Here is a 22,554-nt window from a genome sequence, read left to right as displayed (position 1 = left end):
CGCAGCCCGGGAGGCCGACTGGGGCCGCGCCGCCGCCGTGCCGGGCCTGCCGGCAGGGGGCGCTACACGGGCCGGGGCCGGCCCAGGCGGCGGGAGGCGGCGGCCGCGGCGGCGGGAGGCGGCGGGAGGCGGGCGGAGGAGGAGGCGGAGGAGGCGGGAGCTGAGCTGAGCGGGGCGGGCGGCGGCGGTGGGGCCCGAGCCCGAGAAGATGGCGGTGCGGAAGAAGGACGGCGGCCCCAACGTGAAGTACTACGAGGCCGCGGACACGGTGACCCAGTTCGACAACGTGCGGCTCTGGCTCGGCAAGAACTACAAGAAGGTACGCGGGCAGGGCCGCGCAAGGGCCGGGGGCGGGACAAAGGGAGCGCGGCCCGCGGCTCCCCGGGGTCCTGCCCACCCTCCCGCCGACCCGGCCCCTCCCCGCGGCCTCCCCAGCAGCCCCCAGCGTGTCCTCTGGCGCGCCCGCGCCCCTCCCCCGCCCCCACCCCACCCCCACCCCCGCCCCCACTGCTGTGCCCTCTGCCCCTGTTTTTCTACACTGTCGTGTGCCAGCAACCCACCCTCCCCTTAGCCATCGCCTTCACGGCTTTCCCGGGAGAGACTGCGGGCCGGGGGTGGACGGGGTGCAGAATGGGCGCCTTTCCCCTTCCCCCCAGTGTGCCCGCCACTGCGCCCGCCGGGGCTCCCCACGGAGCCAGGTACCAGCGGGGCTAAGGCCTCCCTGGTGCTTTGTGTATGTTCAGAGATGATGAAAGCAGGAGGGTAAACAGCCACAGACCAGGCCGTTGGCTGCTCATCAGCCTGAAAGTGTCCCCTCCCTGGTATCACCTGTCTCCACGGCTCATCACCCCCCTTCCGCCTCCATCTAAAGGGCAACAAAACCGCTCAGGGGGACAGGGCACGAGTGTTTCTGGGCAGTGGCCCCTTCTAAGATCAGTTCTGGGCTTCACAAAGAAGTCACCCGCAACCTAGATTAGCACTGCCTTGGGTTTGGGGTCCAGAGGCACAGATGAGCTTTATATCTCCAGCCCCCACCCCAGTCTCATAACTGTGGATAATAAACTAGTGAACCCAAAAAAAAAAAAAAAAAAAAAAAAAAGGCTTAAGAAACCTTACCTGTCTTCTCCCAGACCTCTTCCTGATGCCTTCTTTGTGTCTAGGCCTGTTTTTTTCTGGAGATGGCCTGCCTCTTCCTTCTCACTGTCCCCAGTTGGGGTTTTTTTTCCCTAGCTTTTTTTCAGCTCCCCAGTTCTTCCTGCCCAGCTTTGCTGCCTGTCAGAAGTGTGATGGGTGATTTAGGAGAACTCCACACTAATCCTGGTTATGAGCCTGCCCCTGAGATCCTCCCAGGTCTCTCTGGAGTCAGAATCCTGACAAACAGCTGTCTGTACCCAAGTGTGAAGCTCTAGTTTCCAGGCTTCTGAAACCTTTAACCTTTTAAAGGGAGATCAATCAATGGGGGGTGGGGGTGGGGGTGTTAGACTCCAGCCCTTGGGGGATTGACAGCTTGTGACCTGGTTCATCTTTTATGCTCATAGCTCTTTGTCATTTACCTTTTGCTTTACAGATCTCTTTACGCCTCCCACCGAGTGGTGCCCTTTTCTCTGTGATTAGAGTGGAGAAAACAGGGGTTGAGAGGTAGAGAAAGTTAGTCTCCTAATTCAGTTTTAAATTAGAACAGAAGGCTAGGATGCTAAGTAGCATGATATAGAAGTGTTTAAGAAGGCCCAAGGTTGCTTGTCTTTCTTCAGAATAGACATCTTGCCATTCCTTATCAGGCTGGGGAGTCATTCCCAGCTAGGAGGGCCTATGAAGACATTTATGCCCAGGTCTTACGGAAGCAAAATGCACAAGCTCACTCATTCAGTTTGCCCTACCTCACTTTCTTGCTTCTTTCTCTTTAGGCTACGTTATAAGGGTAATTGTTGCTTTCCACAGAGTTCCCCTAAGAAATTCACTGTTATCCTCACTTAGGGATGGATGTTGCTCCAAGGGATGTTGCTTCTCTGGCCTGAACTCAGTAAAGTTTTAGAATTTTACAACCCTCAGTGCTGATGGCTGGAGATCAGGTGCCAAGATAACAGGGTCCTGCAACTCCAATTTGAGTGTAGCTGAGGAAGAGTAGGAAGCTTCCCTTACTGTCAGTGTCGAATCCTGGCAGCCTGGGCTGGTAGCAGCAGAATCCAGTTTTCTGGTTAGGGGTTTCTAGCTCTGCTTTCTCCCATAATTTTTGGAAGAGAAAGGCACCATTTTCTCTGTCCTGGATGCTTCCAGAGCCCCTGGGGAAGAAATATGGGAGATGATAGACTATTTATCTGGGGTCTATTTTTCTTTACTTTCTCTGTCTTTTCCCAGTATATACAAGCTGAACCACCTACTAACAAGTCCCTGTCTAGTCTGGTCGTACAGTTGCTACAATTTCAGGAAGAAGTTTTTGGCAAACATGTCAGCAATGCACCGCTCACTAAACTGCCGGTGAGTGCAAAAACAAGGAGTGAAGCCCTCCAAATTAGAGAAGCAATTATATTTGTAAAAAAAAATTTTGAAATTTTCTTTATTTTTGAAATTTGGGTTACTATTTTTTACAGTCTCTGTCCTTGGTCAGGGTATTGCTGGCTTGGTCTAGTACCCAGTTTACTATTCCCTTATCAATAGTTTGTGCAACAAGTTACCTCGTGTCTCTCATGGTATGGTTAAAAGGATTTAAGATTTGAATTTGCTCAGGTTTGTGTTCAGATCCTGGCTTTGACACTTGATGGCTCAGTGATCTTGAGCAGCCTTTATGTGTCTTGGTTCAATCTTCTCTATATGAAATTAATATACCTACTTGTAGAATTTCTGTAATAGTAAATGAGGTATCCCAGTAAAGTGGCACAAGGTGATGCTTTGTATATATTGGTTTCTTTCTCTTCCTGGCCATATAACCCTTTGTATTGTCATAAGGTTTAAAGAATTCCAGCTTTAAGAGGGAGATCAGTTCAACATGGGATTTTTGAGAAAGGATTTTTAAATGATAAAGAAAATTTACAATTTAACTCTCACCTACTTCTTCCCTGTCTGAATTTTATAGATCAAATGTTTCCTAGATTTCAAAGCAGGAGGCTCCCTATGCCACATACTTGCAGCTGCCTACAAATTCAAGAGTGACCAGGGATGGTGAGATGCCTTATCTCTATGCTTCTTATATTTAGATTAGAGAGAAACCCCCATTTTGATTCCCTGGAGTCTTTCTGGGGTGGGGGAACACAGGTAGAAATGCTGTGTGTCTCTTTTTTGCTAGATCAGTCAGAATAGTTGGGAGCCAGAGCTAAGAGTTTCTTAGAGTGAGTGTGGGTGTGTCTATGTCTATATGTGTATCAGTGTGTATGTTATACAGAAAGAGAGATTCTTAGGTCGGCATCTCAAGCTTTTCTTCACTCTTTTAGACTAAGTATAGAGGGATTTATGGAGTTGAGATCAGGAATCCTAGATCTCGGGTTATTTTGGCAACAGCTGTGACCAAGAGTATCTCCTAATTTCCCATGTTAAGGAGTCACATACCCTCACGTCATCCCCAGACATGAGCTACATCACTCACTAGATTATCGTCTCTTCATAAGGCGGCGTTACGATTTCCAGAATCCATCACGCATGGACCGCAATGTAGAAATGTTCATGACCATTGAGAAGTCCTTGGTACAGGTACTACTCAGGAACCTTTCCCATGCATTGTCTTCCCTCAGTGAGAATCCAGAGGACTCTTTCCATATAACCTCATCCCATCTATTTCTTCCCCCACAGAATAATTGCCTGTCTCGACCTAACATTTTTCTGTGCCCAGAAATTGAACCTAAACTACTGGGGAAATTAAAGGACATTATCAAGAGACACCAGGTGAGTGGGCAGGTCAAGAACAGTTTCAGAAATTCCATGACTCTTTTCCTGCTATTTTTCATGTCAAGAAGTAGCCCTGAGAAAGACAGTAGAATGAATCCAATGTAACTTTCCTATGTTCTTATATAAATACATGAACAGTGTAACTCCACATCATGTACAACCAGAAAAATGTGAAATTATACTCCATGTGTGTGTGATATGTCAGAATACATTCTACTGTTAGATATAACTAAAATAAACAAATAACAATTTTGAAAAGAAATTGTAGGAATACTAATTAAAAGTACTTTTTAATTGTTAAGAAAAAAGAAAAAGCAACCCTAAAGTATCACTTTCTACTGCATAGTTGGCTTTCTCTGTTTGGCATACTAGAGTTGAAGCATTGAGCCTTTTTTTCTTTTCCTGTTTCTCCCATTTCCCAGTCTTGACAGGTTTGGATCACTAGTCCTAGAGATTGAATTGGCCTGGGGGAAGAAGCATCTACTTCCACTGAGCTGGAGATTGCCTAATTTTAAATAAATGAAATCTTAGCTCTTTAGAATTATATAATAACAAGCAGATGTCATTAATATGAACATTTAGTTGACTTAAAAATTTCCCATGTATGGATTATCTATCCAGAGAATTATCTAGAGCAATATTTTATTTGTATTGGTATTTTTTTTAGCAAATTTTAAAAATTTTTCTACTTTAACACAACCCCAGCTGTTTACCTCTGCCCCTCAGCTGGTGTGTACAATGAACTAATTTTAATACCACTCTAAGCAGAATATTAGGCAGACAGATCTGTGGTTGCATCTTAAATTGGTTTATTTACACTAAAGAGTAATTCAAATAGGACTTTATATATCTGCTTCTCCTTGTGCCACTCAGGGAACAGTCACTGAAGATAAGAATAACGCCTCCCATGTTGTGTATCCTGTCCCGGGGAACCTAGAAGAAGGTAAGACCTGGGTTTTACTGGCTACTGCAGTGGATAGCTTGAACTAGGAGTTGAAGGATCACCATGTAGCACCTGGGCTTCTCACTCCTTTCAACCCTGAATTCTCTCATCTTAAGGTCCTGTTACCAAGTACTCTGGTGCAATAGGAGAGTGGTCAGTTGGGCTTTTGTCCAGAGTTATTTTTTGTGTTCCCCTTTAGCTTACTTGTCTCCCTTCTCTGTCTCTATCTCCAGAGGAATGGGTACGACCAGTCATGAAGAGGGATAAGCAGGTTCTTCTGCACTGGGGCTACTATCCTGACAGGTGAGGATGGGTTCCTGGGGCAGATTTACATACAAGAGCCAGAGCCAGAACCAGAAATCCTAGAACATATTGCAGAGCAATAAAGCACTCTTTGGGGGTTATTTTTAGGTAACTTAATTTGTTCTCCAACCTCTGTCTTGGGGGAAGTTTAGACTTATTGGATAAGGCTTAGGCTAAAAGGTTTTCAGCTTTATGTGTGAAATGATTATTTGTGTGTGTGTGTGTGTGTGTGTGTGTGTGTGTGTGTGTGTGTGTATTTTGGATGGTTTTCTTTTTTTGAGTTCTGGGAACAACTAAGCAAATGCTGTACCACTGAACTATACCCCCAGATCCCCAGTATAATTTTTTTTTTTTTAATTTTTAAAGACAGGGAATATTTTTAAATTTTTAGTTGTTGATGGACCTTTATTTAATTTATTTATATGTGGTGCTGAGAATCAAACCCAGTACTTCACACTTGCTAGGCAAGTGCTCTACCACTGAGCCACAACCCCAGCCCCACCCCCAGTATAATTTTTGATAAGTGTTAAAATAATCTGACAATAGGAAAATGTTTCAACAAATTTGAATACCTACTCAGTGGGCCATTATGTGACCTTTAAAGTGATATAAAATAATATGGATAATTTATGGATGAGTATATTGGCAAAAAATAGCATGTAAGTCAGGCACAGTGGTGTGGACCTATAGTCCCAGCTACTCTGGAGGCTAAAGCAAAGGGATTATTTGAGCCCATGAGTTCATAAAACCCACAGCAAGATCCCATCTTTAAATAAATAAATAAATAAATGAATAAAATCTAGGGACTGAGGATATATAGCTCATGAGGCTTGGGTTCTATCTCCAGGATTACAAAGGAACTGTAACAAAATAATATCTACTATGATTACAATTACATAAAACCAAATTTGTACAGAAAAGTTTCTAGGAAAATCATATATACTGAATGTCAAGGGTAGTTGTTAGGTTGATTCTTTTTGTTTGTTTTTGTTTTTGTTTTTGTTTGGTCCCTGGGATTGAACCCAGGGTCACTTAACCACTGAGATACATCCCCAGCCCTTATTTTTTATTTTGAAACAGGGTCTTGCTAAGTTGCTTAGGATCTTGCTAAGTAACTGAGGCTGGCCTCAAATTTGCAATCCTCTTGCCTCAGTCTCCCAAGTTGCTGGGATTATAGGCATGCACCACCATACTTGGATCATTCCCCTTTTTAAAGTCTATTTTCATTTGTCATATTGCAGTTGTACCTGTTCATGGGGTACAGTGTTTTTTGTTATCATAATTGTTGTTTTGCAGTACTAGCCTGGCACAAGCTAGGTAAGCACTCTGCCATTGAGTTACACCACAACCCCTTTTAAAAGAAGTTTTTGAGCAAGGCACAGTGGTAAACACCTATAATCCCAGGTACTTGGGAGGTTAAGGTAGGAGGGTTCCAAGTTTAAGGCCAGGCTGGGTAATTTACTGAGCCCCTGACTCAAAATAAAATTTAAAAAGGGCTGGAGATGTAGCTCAGTGGTAAAGAGCCTTTTTATATGATAGAATAAAATAACATAGCATACAATAAAACTTTATTTTGTTTTGAGATATTCATCTAGACTGACCTTAAACTTGTAATCCTCTTGCCTCAGCCTCCGAAGTAGCTGGGATTATAGACATCCACCACCACACCTGGCCACAATGTATTATTTTGTCACACATTTGCAGTGTACACAGATCAAATTAGGGTCATTAGCATATCTATCACTGTTCTCTATTTTTAAAATGTTTTACAATGTACTTCTATTACTTTATATTGAAAAGAATCCCAACATTAATAGGAAAATATTTGTATCAAAAAATAAGCCAACAACCCATTACTTTTTATAAATGGAAAAGATAAAAATCTGCACTTTACTTTTGTACAACTCCATCCCATTGATTGTACTTCACACTCAATTTCTCCTGACAGTTATGACACATGGATCCCAGCTAGTGAAATTGAAGCATCTGTGGAAGATGCCCCAACTCCGGAGAAACCTAGGAAGGTGAGTTTTTCTTGTACCTGCTGCCCCAGGAAAAATGCCAGGAATAGACCACTCTGGAGGTAAAGCAGGGACTCTGTGCTCTTGGACTTTTTTTTCTTAAGGGTCCCTAGACAGAGCTATGATTTCTAGGCTCTCTCCAACATAGTATGCCTTTGTACTTTAGGTTCATGCTAAATGGATCCTAGACACAGACACCTTTAATGAATGGATGAATGAGGAAGATTATGAAGTAAATGATGACAAAAATCCTGTCTCCCGCCGAAAGAAAATTTCAGCTAAGACATTGACAGATGAGGTGAAAATTCTATTCTTTCTTCCAGGAGCCCTTAGCATAGTCTCAGAACAAATCTTTACTCAGGAGTGTAGACTGACATTTGTCTCAATTCTTTGTCCCTCAGGTTAATAGCCCAGATTCAGATCGAAGGGACAAGAAGGGGGGGAACTATAAGAAGAGAAAGCGCTCCCCCTCTCCTTCACCAACCCCAGAAGCTAAGAAGAAAAATGCTAAGAAAGGGTATGCTTATCCCTAATCTGCTCCCACTTTCACTGTTGTTTCAACACCATGTCAAAGGGAAAAAGGATAAATCCCTTTCTATAATCAACTGGGCCCTGACCTGAGTACTCCATAACTCTGCAGATGTCCTGAGAGAGGATGAGATCTTTAAGGACCCAGTTGTTAGTTCTAATCCCAGGCACGAGTAAGCTTAAAAAAGATCTTAATCACCAAATTAAAAGGCTTTGCCATCTCCCATCACTCTGAAGTTACTGATTTCTTTTTGTGCTCAGCTCTACCCTTGGGATTCTCTAGTTCCTTTTCACTTGAACTCCAACTTCCAGGGGTACTTTGTGCAAGGATGACCAGATTCTCTTTCCCTTTCTTTCCTTCCCAGTCCCTCAACACCTTACACCAAGTCAAAGCGTGGCCACAGAGAGGAGGAGCAAGAAGACTTGACAAAGGATATGGATGAGCCCTCTCCAGTTCCCAATGTAGAAGAGGTGACACTGCCCAAAACAGGTATAGACCAGGCCAAGCTCCTGGGACCTATGTCCACTGCCTGTCCTACCACTACTATGCCAGACTCCTGAGTGGGATGATTTCCTAGGTTTAACTCCAGGTCTAGAGTTGCTTTCCCTTCAATCTAGCTGGTTAGTAAAATTGTTATCATTACCACAGAAAATCCTCTCACTTCACATTCATATCTGATTGTGGACTTGTTTTGTGCCTAGTAATAGTTGTCTTCAAACTCTCACTCTTTTTTTTTTTCTTTTCTTTCTTTTGCTTTTTTGGTGCAGTCCTGGGGATCAAATCCAGGACCTCACATTTGCTGGGTATATACTCTAGAGCTAAGCTATATCTCTAACCCTTACATGTACTATTAAGCCACTACTTTGGGACCATTATAAAACACATGCAAGTATTATCTAAAAAAAAAAAAAAAAAAAAGAAAGGTCTGCAGTAGAAGCTCAGTGGTAGAGCACTTGCCTAGCGTATGTGAGGCACTGGGTTCCATACTCAGCACCACATAAAAATGAGTAAATAAAATAAAGGTGTTGTATCCATCTACAACTAAAAGAAAAATTTTTAAAAAATGAAAAAATGTAAAGGATAATGAAAACAAATATAAAGAGAATTTCTAATAGTTTCTTACTGTAGATGATCCTAAAGTGAATCATCCCTTTATGTCCTATGGGAGAACCCAACTTCCAAGACCATTGCTCCGTAATACTGGTTTATAATCTGTACTTCATGAACTAGTCCCAAATATTTCAGAAATAAATTCGAGGGGTAGCGTTTGGAAAGCTGCTGAGAGGTGTTCCCCACTCTTCCCTCCTCAAATCAGCTCACCTCTGTACCTATGTTTTCTCCCAAGATTTTGTATATAAATTTAGTTCAGGAAATTGTCCTCTGCTTTCAAAATTTTTTGAGGTCTGGGTATAGCACAGTAGTAGAGCATGTTCCTATCACCCATGAGGCTGGGTTCAATCCCCAGCACCAAAAAAAAAAAAAAAAGAAGAAGGGGATAGCTCAATATCACAGGATCATAGTCATAGTAGGCTGGGGATGAGATTTAGTGGTTGTGTTTGCCTAGCATGTGTAAGACCTTGGGTTCAGCACCACAAAAAAAAAGAAGGGTCAAAAAATATTTTTAATATAGCCACTCCTTTACAAAGTGACTTGATTTAGACTCTGCCTCAGTTCACTAAGAGTAAGTGAATTTAGGAGCTGGAGTTGAAGCCCAGTGGTAGAGCACTTGCCTAGCACTCATAAGGCACTGGTTTTGATCCTCAGCACCACATAAAAATAAATAAAGGATTTGTGTCCATCTACAACTAAAAAAAATTTTTTAAAAAGTGAATTTATAGATATGTAAATGGAGATAAGGCTCTATCAAAGACAAAAATAATTTTTAAATATACATAAAGAAGTTAATTGAATTTTGGGTTAAGAAATGGTTTAAGTAGCAAGTGAGTTTCAAGCCCTAGAATGATTGTGACCAGAGGGAGTTATTGTATTTTGTGATCAGATGGAGAAAATTATTAGAGAAAGTGAGATCTCTAGAACTATTAATAGTGGGAGGGGTGAGAGATTGATTTTGGCAGTGTCTGATTAAATGACTTTTTCTTCTGGCAGTCAACACTAAGAAGGACTCGGAGTCAGCCCCAGTCAAAGGAGGCACTATGACTGACCTGGGTAAGATGGGGAACTGCAACAAGGCAGACATGAAGCGCTAGTAGGGCTCAGTTACCACCTTCCCATAACCCAACAAGCTCTCCAGTAGGACCCTCTGACTCCTAAGTGGGCTCCAGCTTTATATCTTGCTGTCTTTCTCTTTCAGATGAGCAGGAAGATGAAGGCATGGAGACCACGGGCAAGGTGGAGCCAGTTTAGAGAGGCCCTACCTCTCTATGTGATTCTGATTTGTGATTATAAGTTCCTTCTATCACCATAGACTAATCCTAGCTGTTGCTCAAATCTCTGACCCCTTCCGTGTCCTGGGGCCCATGATGCTCAACCCATCACCCATCGTTAGTGTCCACATTCCTGGGCTGTGGGAGCATTAGAGGGTTGCTGGGGGAAAGTGGGAAAGCTGAGTGTCCAGCAGCCTCCGTACTCATAGGATGAGGATGAGAGCAGCACGGGGAACAAGGGGGAGCAGACCAAGAATCCAGACCTGCATGAGGACAATGTGACTGAGCAGACCCATCACATCATCATTCCTAGCTATGCTGCCTGGTTTGACTACAACAGGTATTATTCCGGTTTCCCACTGAATCCTTATTTTCGTTCTTCCAGGGGTTAGTGGGTTGTTTTTCCCCCCATCTTATTCAAACAAGTTATTAATTCTGTGAGAGAGACCAGTGTATGCTTCAGTTTTAGAAGAGCTCCTGGTTTCTTTTTGAGTCCTCTGGCCCTGGTGGAAAATTCTTGTTTCTCATTTCTTCCTAGTTTTGAACTGTTTGTCTACCCCACCTTGTAGACTCTTCCTCCCTTTTGGGCTCCTATTCCTTCCCCAGCACCTTCTGAATACATTTTGTCTTCTTTTGCAGTGTTCATGCCATTGAGCGGAGGGCTCTTCCTGAGTTCTTTAATGGCAAGAATAAGTCCAAGACTCCAGAGATGTAAGGAAATTTCAGCTCATGATTTTATTTCTTCTTCTGTCCCCATTCATCCTTCCTTATCCAGAACTGTTCAGTTTAGCAAACTTTTCTTGAATTTCATCTGCCCCAGGCATTGTGTTATGCTTATGAAAATATGTACATTTAGATGTGTATTCTTCAGTGTTTACCCAAGGATGATACTAAGTTTACTCTCGTATAAAACAAATACCTGTTGCAGTGCTTCAAATTCTGTACCCCATTAATGGGGTACAAAGCTTTTAAATCCAAAAATTACATATAACCCTACCATAGGCAGTAGCTTTGACTAAAGGGAAAATGTGTACTGTCAGGGTGGTTTCTGAGAGTAGATTTTGCTAGGAAAAACAAGATAAGGAACCAAGGGAAAAAGAGCCTGTGAATTAAGAGATGAAGAGTGTTCTCTGGGAGAGAAATATTATATAAACTACAGACTTGGGGCTCAGAAGGCTTTATCTCCTTTAAGGTTTGGCTTGTGTCAAACTGTTTGGTTTTAGATGAGATTTGGCAATATTCTGTGGTTATGGGTACTTCAGAGTAGATACATGATGAGGTGGATGAGAACCAGGGAATCTGCCACTGACCCATATCCCGAGCCCTTTTTATTTTTTGAGAGAGTGTCTTGCTAAGTTGCCTAGGCTGACCTTGAACGTACAATCCTGCCTCAGCCTCCCAAATCTCTGAGATTACATATGTGCATTACCATGCCTGTCTTTGAGGCAGGGTCTGCCCTTCAACTTGTGGTCCTCCTGCCTCGGGCTCCTGAGTCATTGGGAACACAGGTGTGCACCACAACAGCCAAGTTTTTTTTTCTTTTTCTTTCCTTTTTTTTTTTTTTTTTTTTTTTTTTAACATATTGGGGATTGAACCCAGGGCCTCATTCTTGCTAGATAAGCACTCTACCACTGAGTTAAGTCCTCAGCCCTTTTGTTTTGTTTTGTTTTGTTTTGTTTTGTTTTGTTGTACCAGGAATGAACCCAGGGGCACTTAACTACTGAGCCACATCCCCAGCCCTTTTTTTATTTTTTGAGACAGGGTCTCTTTAAGTTGCCTAGTGCCTCACTAAATTGCTGAGACTGACTTTGAACTTACAATCCTCTTGTCTTAACCTTCCAAGTTGCTGGGATTGCAGGTACGCACCAATGTGCCTGGCCATTCTCAGCTCCTCTTAAAAGTTTTCTGTATTTTGAGATGGGTATCACTAACTTGCCTAAGCTGGCTTCTAACTTTTGATCCTTTTGCCTTAGCCTCATAAATTGCTGGATTATACTATACTGCACCCAGCAATTAATCTAATCTTTACATTAACCTCAGGAGTGGTTACTATTATCACCTCTGGTTTACAGATTAAGAAACTAGGGTGTAGACATTTACAGTCACTTGCAGGTAAGGTCACACAGTCTCTAAGTAGTAAAACCAGGATTCACATCCTTTAGTCTGGCTTGTTTTCTCAAACTTTGGAGTTTTTTTTTTTTTTTTGCGGTACTGGGGATTGAACCCAGGGCCTCGTGCTTGCAAGGCAAGCACTCTACCAACTGAGCTATCTCCCCAGCCCTCAAACTTTACACTGTACCTTATAATAGCTACTAATTTTTGAGCTCCTGCAATATAACAGACACTGTACTAGTACTATACAGACCTCTTTAATCCTCAGTGGACATTTCATTTTACAGAGAGGAGTCCCAGGTTCCAAAGAAGGAAGTGACTTGCCAAGACCATCATAGTAGAATGGGAATTTGAATGTAGATCTTTCTAACTTCAAAGCCTAAAGTCTTTCTCTGGAATCATGCTGACTATCATGCTGGATGCATGAATAAAAACTTTAACATCTGAGCTTTCTTACCTTTAGATTCCATATTTGAAAGTTGGGTGAAACATTCCCAAACATATCTAAAGAAATAGTTCATTTAATTAAAAATATCCAACAAAGCCAAGTGTGTTAGTAACTTAGTAAGATCCTGTCTCAAAAAGTAAAAAGGGTTGGGGACATAGCTGGGTGGGGTGCTACTCACCTATAATCCCAGCAACTCAGGAGACAGGCAGAAGGACCGCAAGTTTGAGGCCAGCCTCAGGAACTTAGCAAGACACTGTCTCAAAATTAAAAAAAAATGGTTTGGGAACATAACTCAGTTGTAGAACACTCTTAGATTCAATCCCTAGCACCCTAAACAAAAAAATAAGGCTAGGCACAGTGGAGCATGCCTGTGATCCCAATAGCTCGGGATGTTGAGGCGCAAGGATTTTGAGTTCAAAGCCAGCCTCAGCAATTTTGAGACCCTGTCTCTAAATAAAATATAAAAAAGGTCTGGGAATGTGACTCAGTGGTTAAGTGCCCCTGGGTTCCAAATTCCTTGTGCCAAAAAAAAAAAAAAAAAAAAAAAAAAAATGAATGAATGAATAAATACATACATGCATCAAGGAAAATGTAAAAAAAGTTTGAATTCCTTGCAGTTAGCATATAGGAGGCACTCAGTATTTTTTAAATTTTTTATTTGTTCTTTTTAGTTGTACATGACAGTAGAAGGTATTTTGACATATTATACATACATGGAGTATAACTTGCCATTCTTGTGGTTGTCCATGATGTGGAGAGACACTCAGTATTTATTGACTCAAATAATCTGCTCTTTTCCATTATTCTCACACAGAATGGGTCATTAGTTTTGTTCTTGTTGCAGTGCTAGGGATTGAACCCAAGGCCTCACACATCCTAGGCAAATGTTTTACCACTGCGCTACATCTTCACCTGGGTCAATTGTTCTCTTATCATTTTTCCTACCCTTCAACCCTCACCCAACGTTTATTTTTCTTCTTGTTCTCTCTGTCCCTTGTAAGCTACCTGGCCTATCGAAACTTCATGATTGACACTTATCGACTGAACCCTCAGGAATATCTCACCTCTACTGCCTGCCGTCGGAACCTGGCAGGTGACGTCTGTGCCATCATGAGGTGGGTCTTGCAGCTAAGGCAAAGGGGTATGGGAGAATGTTTCCTTGTGGATGTCTTGGCAGAACTAGAAATGCATGTAAGGAACATAGGGGAATCAGCAGGCGAAAGTACCTCTAGAGAAAGACCAAGGATAGGTTAAGGGACTGTGACTTGAGGGATTGGAAATGTAGAATAGAAAGAACATGTCTGTAGTTGAAAAACTGTGGTTCAGTTTTACTAGCCATTAAGGAAGAGTTGGTAGTTGCTATGATAGTTGCATTTAGTTGGTTCTTGCTATGGAGTGGCATCCAGGCTAGAGTATGTACTTAGGTGTCACTGGTGTTTAGATGTTGGGAATGATGGGAGTAGAATGAACAAAGAACAGAGCAAGGTGGAGAGGGAGCTTTATGCCTCCAGCTCTCCTCCTTGTGCACATTTCTGACTATCCTGTGTAACACTGACTCTGCCTTTCTTCTCACAGGGTCCATGCCTTCCTAGAACAGTGGGGTCTTATTAACTACCAGGTGGATGCTGAGAGTCGACCAACCCCAATGGGGCCTCCACCCACTTCTCACTTCCATGTCTTGGCTGACACGCCATCAGGGCTGGTACCTCTGCAGCCCAAGACCCCTCAGGTAGGGTGAGGGGCTATGGGGACAGGGTTGGGGTGGGTAAGATTGGGTTTCTTTGGACTTTTCTTTTTCTGGTTTTATAGGATAATGTTTCAGAAATTTTCTGAGGCTTCTTCCTTTTCCATGGTATGCACAGGGTCACAGGAATCAGTTCCATGTATTTAGCACCCTCTCTCAGCCTCCGTATTTAAGGCCATGAGGACTTGCTGAGGGAGAAGAGTCATTTCTTGTCCTCAGGAAGCAGACAGGCTAATGTAGGGGATGAAGCAGATAGAGAAAAATGTCTCAGAATTAATATCTCAAAATTAACTTGTGTGAACTTTTAAGATTTTGTCATATTTCCACATTTTTTCATTTTTACTTCATAATCACTACCACCTCCATTTTTTTTGTTTTTGTTTTTTTTTTTTTTTTCATTTCCATTTCACCCATTACAAAATTTAGGAGGAGAAAGGCTATGTGGCTTGCCCAAGGTCACAGAGTATCAGATCTAAGATTTGAACATAATTGTCCAGCTCCTAAGAGAACCTGTAAAGATATATGTTAATATAAGTGAATATCATGCCAACTACATGTGTAATTAATCATGGAGGGAGCTTGGAACAGTGGCATGAATGCCCCCAGAGCTTGTGGACTGCCCAGCATTTGGTTTTGAGGCCTCCAGGGCCTTGGCCTGGCCATTTCCTGCCCAGCCTCCATGACACCAAGCTCTGTCCCCCAGGGCCGCCAGGTTGATGCTGATACCAAGGCTGGGCGGAAGGGCAAAGAGCTGGATGACCTGGTGCCAGAGACGGCTAAGGGCAAGCCAGAGCTGGTAGGTGGGGTGCAGACCCCGCTGGGCTTCTTATTTGCCCCTTTATGGGGGGGCCTCTGCCCGGGAAGAAGAGACATGAGAGCGGAGGAACTACAGCAGTGAGGGAGGAAGTCCCACCCAGGGCATCCCTGACTTTGGGAAGGAAGCTCCTTCTGTCTGTTTTCTCTTTCTTTCTGCCCCTGGCTCCCTGTGGTCACCTCCACTCACCTCTTTCTTTCCCCTCCACAAATAGCAGAGCTCTGCTTCCCAACAAATGCTCAACTTTCCTGACAAAGGCAAAGAGAAACCGACAGACATGCAGAACTTTGGACTGCGCACAGACATGTACACAAAGAAGAATGTTCCCTCCAAGGTATGAGTTATGGCTGACCTGGGGTAGAGGACCCTTCCTCCTCACAGGTCCCAGGCTCCTTTCTCCTGACCCGACCATGTTTCTCCTATAGAGCAAAGCTGCAGCCAGTGCCACTCGGGAGTGGACAGAACAGGAAACCCTGCTACTCCTGGAGGTAATTGGGACAAGGAAAGGAGAATTCTGCTACAAAAGCAGAAGTGGCTGGGGTGCCAGCCATGCTTGTTATTAGTGAGGAGAGTTTGTGGAATCTGCTGTGAGCAGAGAAGAATTGTGCCCTAGTCTCCCCCATCCTGCTGCCCATGGCATCTGCCCAGGAACAGCTCCAGACCAAGGATTTGGGCCATTTTACTAACTTCATATCCTTTCTCAGTGCTACTTGGAGATCCCCTTTGGACCCAGCAAAGTACTCAAAAACCCAGAACACAGAGAGCTTTGAAGCCAGCTGCCCTTAGTAGGATGGGGGAGTTGACCTTCAAGAAAGTGGCTAAGTAAATGGAGTTGTGTCTCCACCACTACCACCAGGCCCTGGAAATGTACAAGGATGACTGGAACAAAGTATCCGAGCATGTGGGAAGCCGCACACAGGACGAATGTATCTTGCATTTTCTTCGACTTCCCATTGAAGACCCGTACCTGGAGGACTCAGAGGCCTCCTTGGGCCCCCTGGCCTACCAGCCCATCCCCTTCAGTCAGTCGGGCAACCCTGTCATGAGCACTGTTGCCTTCCTGGCCTCTGTCGTCGATCCCCGAGTCGCCTCTGCTGCTGCAAAGTCAGCTCTAGGTATTTGGGGTTGGGAGTGTCTCAGCCTTCTTAGTTTGCTTTGAAACCCTCAGAAGTCTGGCTGCCTTGCTTACCTCAGCTTAGGCACCTGTCTAGGCTCCATGCTGGTCTTAGAAGAAAAGCTGGGCTTGTGTGGGAACTTTCATAGGTATAACCAGAACTGCCCACCTGAGTTGTCTCAGCCTTATCTCCCTGGGTCTTACAGAAGAGTTTTCCAAAATGAAAGAAGAGGTGCCCACAGCCTTGGTGGAGGCCCATGTTCGGAAAGTGGAAGAGGCAGCCAAAGTGACAGGCAAGGCAGATCCGGCTTTTGGTCTAGAAAGCAGTGGAATTGCAGGAACCACCTCTGATGAGCCTGAGCGCATTGGTAAGGCCTGGCAGGTTTCTAGTTTTCTCCCCTTTGCCCAAGAGTCAGAGCCACCTGGCATCCCTGTGTTGTCCCTGCTCCATGGTGGCATCAGAGCACAATACCAGTGAGAGAATTGGTGGGGTTTCATGTTAGGGGCTTTGGCTACTACTGGTCCTCTCACTGAGGTTTTGGCTGGTAAAGGGCTGTTGAAAAGTGTTTTTCACATACTTTGATGCCTCCCCTTTCTTTTCCTTTCCCCTTGGGCCCAGAGGAGAGCGGGACTGATGAGGCACGGGCAGAGGGCCAGGCCACAGATGAAAAGAAGGAGCCCAAGGTATAGAGGGATTGACCTCGAGCTGGGAGGGGGTGCCAGGCGCAGCTCGGTGGTGATGGGGGAGCTGGTGGCAGGGCAGTCTCCTGGAGCCAGATCACCCCAAAGGAGAAGGAGTAAAGTCAGTCCCCAGCCTGTGCCCTTTGTGTGAGAGCTAGTTTCCCCAGCCCCTAATATCTTTTCTTTTCTTCTACTGGGACTTCAGGAAACCCGAGAAGGAGGGGTTGTAGAGGAGGAAGCAAAGGAGAAAACAAGTGAGATTCCCAAGAAGGATGAAGAGAAAGGAAAAGAAGGTGACAGTGAGAAGGAGTCAGAGAAGAGTGATGGGGAACCAATAGGTGAGCATCCTGAATGGTGGGCATGGGTCCTGAAAGAGATGTAAAGCTACAGGGCTAACTCAGCTCTTATCCTGGTCCAGTTGATTCTGAGAAGGAAAAGGAACCAAAGGAAGGGCAGGAGGAAGTATTGAAGGAAGTGGTGGAGTCGGAGGGGGAAAGGAAGACAAAGGTGGAGCGGGACATTGGTGAGGGCAACCTCTCCACTGCAGCCGCTGCTGCCCTGGCTGCCGCCGCAGTGAAAGCCAAGGTGAGACCAGTTCCCAAAGATCCTGCAAAGAAGTGACCCACTTTTCTAATTACTTCACTTAGAGGAAATCCTTCCTTACTCATCTGTTAAACAATTTCCTTTTCTTTTTTATTCTGAGAGTTAGTCATCTCTGCTTTAAGCATTTTAAATCTCTTAACACTGGGCCTATTTCCAACCCTGTAATTACTGCCATTCTGTTTTTCTTCATGCTATTTTTTTGTTTCTTGTTTCTTGTTTTTTGTTTTTTTTTTTTAAATCAAGCCTGGGTTGAGACCACAGAATATGGGGTTGGTTTGTTTGTTTTGGTACTGGGGATTGACCCAGGAGTGCTTTCTCACTGAGCTACATTTCCAACCTGTTTTATTTTTTTATTTATGAGATAATGTGTCCCTAAGTTACTAATGCTGGCCTTGAACCTGCAGTCCTCCTGCCTCAGTCCTCTGAGTTGCTGGGATTATAGGCATGTGCCACCATGCCCAGACAAGTTCATTCTTTAACCTACCAGCATCTACCCTACCCTATATCCCCAGATATGTCTGCAGCTGGGTCCTCCCCTTGACATACTATATCACCTCTCCTTGTCTAGCATTTGGCTGCTGTTGAGGAGAGAAAGATCAAATCTTTGGTGGCCCTGCTAGTGGAGACCCAGATGAAAAAGTTGGAGATCAAACTCCGGCATTTTGAGGAGTTGGAGACGATAATGGACCGGGAGCGGGAAGCAGTGAGTAGCCTCTCCTTAGTGGGTCATCAGGAGCTTGGAACTACATCTGGAGACTGAACTGTGCTTCAGTTTAGAATTGGAGGGGCAAGGTGTGTATGCGTGTATGAGAGAGAGAGAAAAGTGAAGAGAGGGGTAGAAAGCCTGAGAATGATGAGGCTCCAAAGCAAAAGGGAGAGGGGCAGGTCAGGGCAGAGAGAGCCAGTCTCAGGCAGTTATGGAAAAGTGGCCTTATACATGAAGCTGTAGACTGAGGACCTACAAAAGTCAACTCTGTGGAGCAGAGATGCTGGTCAGGCTTTTTGGTTGCATCTCCAGGTCCTAGAACAAAGTTTGGTTTGGCCCATAGTAGACTCAGTAAATCTTTGCCAAGTTATCAAATGGGTTGAAGAGATGATGAGAGGTTGGGGATTTCAGATCTAGGACATGAACTTGGAAAGGGAATGGGCCAGACAGGATATTGAACTCATTTGTTTCTGAGCGAACTTTAAAAGAAATAGAAGATAGGGATCCTACCCTCAGAATTTTAGTTGGAGACATCAAATGTACAATATGGGGACATCAGAAACAGTTAACAATGCTTAAAGTATCTGACCAATTCAAATTGAAAGGTTTCATATCCAGGATATAGTCCTGAAAATCACAGAATAAAGTCAAAGCTCAGAGGCTAGTGAATTGAGTTGGGATAGCTTCCTAAAAACAGCAAGTTTCTAGCCAATTTTGAAGGAAGAAAAGAACTTCAGTTGACAAAAAGAACTGGAAACATTTTCCAAATTAAGGTAATGATAAGTTCACAGTTTTGGGGCTCAAATGAGCCCGGGCTACCACTAGAATAACTAGAATGCAGTGAGAAGTGACGTGGCAGCCAGGAGACAAAAAAGTCATGGAATTTACAGGAGGTGAAATGGGGAGGACAGAGGAAGCACAAGGGTTAGATTTGGGGAAGCACCAGTATAGAGATGGGGACTTTGAGAAGACAAAGCAGGGGGTGAGGCATTTGCCTAGGGGTCTTATGAAAATCCATTAACAACGGTCAATTGCCACTGACAGCTGGAGTATCAGAGGCAGCAGCTCCTAGCCGACCGACAAGCCTTCCACATGGAGCAGCTGAAGTATGCAGAAATGAGGGCACGGCAGCAGCACTTCCAACAGATGCACCAACAGCAGCAGCAGCCACCACCAACCCTGCCTCCAGGCTCCCAGCCCATACCCCCCTCAGGGGCTGCTGGGCCACCCACAGTTCATGGCCTAGCTGTGGCTCCAGCCTCTGTGGCCCCTGCTCCTGCTGGCAGTGGGGCCCCTCCTGGAAGCTTGGGCCCTTCTGAACAGATTGGGCAGGCAGGACCAACTGCAGGGCCACAGCAGCCACAACCAACTGGAGCTCCCCAGCCTGGAGCAGTCCCACCAGGGGTACCCCCCCCTGGACCCCATGGTAAGTGGTAGGTTTGGGAACTGGCTCAAAGGGAATACTTGATGGCCCTAGAGATAAGGATTAGTCTGTTTCTCCAGATGGGCCTACCTCTGTTATGTCCTTAAGCCAGCAGGCATTTCTCCCCAAACCCAGACCTTTGGAATTTTGTTTTAATAGTTACCATTTAGTCTAGTGTCAGGAAAACGGAAGGTGTCACCAAGGAGTGGCTAGATTGTCCTTGCTGTGAAAGTGAATTGGTGAGTGAGATTATACTCCTCTAACCTCTCTCTCTCTTTGCCAGGCCCCTCACCGTTCCCCAACCAACAAACTCCTCCCTCAATGATGCCAGGGGCAGTGCCAGGCAGCGGGCACCCAGGCGTGGCGGGTAATGCTCCTTTGGGTTTGCCTTTTGGCATGCCGCCTCCTCCTCCTCCTGCTCCATCCATCATCCCATTTGGTAGTCTAGCTGACTCCATCAGTATTAACCTTCCCCCTCCTCCTAACCTGCATGGGCATCACCACCATCTCCCGTTTGCCCCGGGCACACTCCCCCCACCTAACCTGCCTGTGTCCATGGCGAACCCTCTACATCCTAACCTGCCGGCGACCACCACCATGCCATCTTCCTTGCCTCTCGGGCCGGGGCTCGGATCCGCCGCAGCCCAGAGCCCTGCCATTGTGGCAGCTGTTCAGGGCAACCTCCTGCCCAGTGCCAGCCCACTGCCAGGTGAGAAGGGGCCAGGAGGGGAGAAGGGTGAGGGAGAGGGGTCCACATGGAGGGAGGGAGGGCTGGTGGGGAAGGGGTCAGGTACTAGAATTTCCACAATCTTTTTTGAACACTCTAGTAAAATTAGAATACAGGAGGAAGGGCCTTTCTGGCTGTCCTCCACCATTCCCCAACCTGGCAGCTGCCACCTCTGGGATGACGTTGGGGCCTTTCACTGGTGGGTCACGGAGGAGTCCTGTGACAGAGAACATCTCAGTCGTAAACTTGAAAAACAGCTGTCTGTTTGCATGATGATTAGCATCCTTTGTTTGTTCCCATCACATTCAGTGCCCCATTTAGAATTCCTTTGGGGGCAAGATGATGATTTAGGGTGTATCAGTTTTTCCCAGTGTGAGCTAGAAGAGGGTATTAGGAAAAGGAAGTTGTGCACTGTGGGTACCTCATTCATCTACCCACCCACTGCATGCCATGCCTGGTTCGTGTGTGTGGAGCCTGGGTCTGAATCCTTCTCCTGCTTATTCCAACTGATTCCTCTTCCTTTTCTCCACAGACCCAGGCACCCCCCTGCCTCCAGACCCCACAGCCCCAAGTCCAGGGACAGTCACCCCTGTGCCACCTCCACAGTGAGGATCCAGCCAGACATCTCTCCCCCTTACTCCCCATGGAGATCACAGTTCCAGGAACAGCCCTCCCCCACCACTGGGACCCTTCCCCAGCTGGAGAGTTCATCACTACGTAAGGAAAGCTCCTCCTGCCCCTCCAGCCCTTTTCATGCCCAGCCGAGGCATGTACTTTTATATTGGATTACTCAAGGACTTCTGTTTAAAAGATGTTTCTAATGTCTGGGAGAGAGAATGGGATGGGAAAGCTGCCCTCAAAGAAGAGCTGGGGAAGGGTGTTTATACAAGGTTCTACTTAACCACTTCTAAGGGTGCACCCCCTCAAAACTACTGCATTTTTTACAGATAAAAAAAAAAAAAATTAAGCCCTTCGAAAGGAAGATTTTAAAAAGCCACATTGGAGCTCCCTTAGCCCACTAAAAAACAACCAACTTTTACACTTTTTTGAGGGGGGAGGGTAAGTTTTAAGAAAGGGGAATTATGGTTCTGGGGAGAGCTCTGGGGATGGAGTAAGGTTTCAAACCTCTCACCCCAAGTCCCTTGGGAGTAACTGAGTCAGCTCCCCTCACCCACTGCCTGATCATTCGTACCCATCTCTCCTGCTTCCTCAGTGTTGCTGTTTAGGCTGCCCCAACTCAGCCACTGATCCCTTTCCCTCTGAATGTCAGTTTTGTGTTTGTTTTAAAAGTCACCTGCTTAGTTGATGTCAGCGTATGTGTATTTGGTGGGGAAATAATTTTGGGGGGATTCCTGTGGTAGGTAAGAGAAGAAAGGGCACTAGGAGCTATTCTTCCTCCCTTCTCTGGGTTGTATCCATGAGCTCCTACAAGGCATGGAAAGGGGAGCTCTAAGACGATGGGAACTTTTTAAAACCTGAAGATTTCGAAAAGCACTTAAGCACCTCCTTCTTAAGACTTGGGGTGGGTCACTCCCCAAACCTTTGCCCTCTACCACCAAGACTGGCGGAACCTCACTGATGGGTAGGCTTTCTCCAAATGAGGACACAGGTTTGGGAACATCACAGGTTGGCTCTGCTCCCTGGTTTCCAGTGCCTCCCCATTCCAGTCCCCCCATCCCCCCACATGGAGGCAAGTGCGATTCCAGGCTCTTCGCAGGTTCTTGGTTCCTCCTACCAGACTCTTTGTTCCTCATGTCCCCGTGTTTCTCTTCCTGTGCGTCTTGGCACCTTTCTTCTGTTCAAAGTTTCCTGTAAATTTTCTCTTTTCTTTCTTCTTTTTCTTTTCTTGTTTTCTTTTTTCTTTTCTTTTCTTTTTTTTTTTTTTTATAAATTAATTTGCTTTCAGTTCCATCTTGTGGATGCCTCTGTGTTCTCTTACTGTGGCTGTTAGGCAGGGGGATCGGACTGGGGGCAGCATTCCTGGAGTCCCTCACAGGGGCATTCACGGGGCTGGAGAGGGACTTTGCAAGCCACAGGGCCTATAAACACTGTGTGCCTGTCCACTGAAGGCAGCCTAGCTGTCAAGCTGGGCATTGCTGTAGCAGCAGAGGCTCTCACCTGCCCTA

At 45.2% G+C, this 22,554-nt stretch overlaps 1 protein-coding gene across 7 annotated transcripts; it reads left to right on the top strand.

The window, feature by feature from the left end:
- The first annotated feature begins 150 nt into the window (after positions 1–150).
- On the top strand, positions 151–21,734 carry SMARCC2 (SWI/SNF related BAF chromatin remodeling complex subunit C2). 7 transcript variants are annotated; one of them, XM_079143228.1, is made up of 30 exons: positions 152–319; positions 2,356–2,475; positions 3,071–3,156; positions 3,600–3,681; positions 3,781–3,873; positions 4,750–4,819; positions 5,053–5,122; positions 7,071–7,146; positions 7,310–7,441; positions 7,545–7,660; positions 8,037–8,161; positions 9,779–9,838; positions 9,984–10,021; positions 10,266–10,396; positions 10,696–10,767; positions 13,618–13,731; positions 14,192–14,345; positions 15,064–15,156; positions 15,389–15,508; positions 15,600–15,662; positions 16,031–16,289; positions 16,495–16,656; positions 16,908–16,972; positions 17,175–17,307; positions 17,388–17,554; positions 18,141–18,275; positions 19,323–19,704; positions 19,985–20,068; positions 20,345–20,410; positions 20,961–21,734. In XM_079143228.1, the coding sequence occupies exons 1-30, from the start codon at positions 209–211 to the stop codon at positions 21,035–21,037; spliced, it is 3,456 nt and encodes a 1,151-aa protein (XP_078999354.1). In that variant the 5' UTR covers positions 152–208; the 3' UTR covers positions 21,038–21,734. The 7 variants fall into 7 exon arrangements, with proteins under 7 accessions (XP_078999351.1, XP_078999350.1, XP_078999353.1 ...); XM_079143225.1 differs by having other exon boundaries at positions 151–319; positions 15,392–15,508; positions 19,985–20,410; XM_079143224.1 differs by having other exon boundaries at positions 151–319; positions 19,985–20,410.
- Positions 21,735–22,554: the final 820 nt, after the last annotated feature.

Source organism: Sciurus vulgaris, assembly GCF_902686455.1.
Source record: "Sciurus vulgaris genome assembly, chromosome: 5".
Taxonomy (NCBI): Eukaryota; Metazoa; Chordata; class Mammalia; order Rodentia; family Sciuridae; genus Sciurus; species Sciurus vulgaris.
The sequence above is the reverse complement of the archived record's forward strand: the minus strand, read 5'-3'. Positions and strand labels throughout refer to the sequence as shown.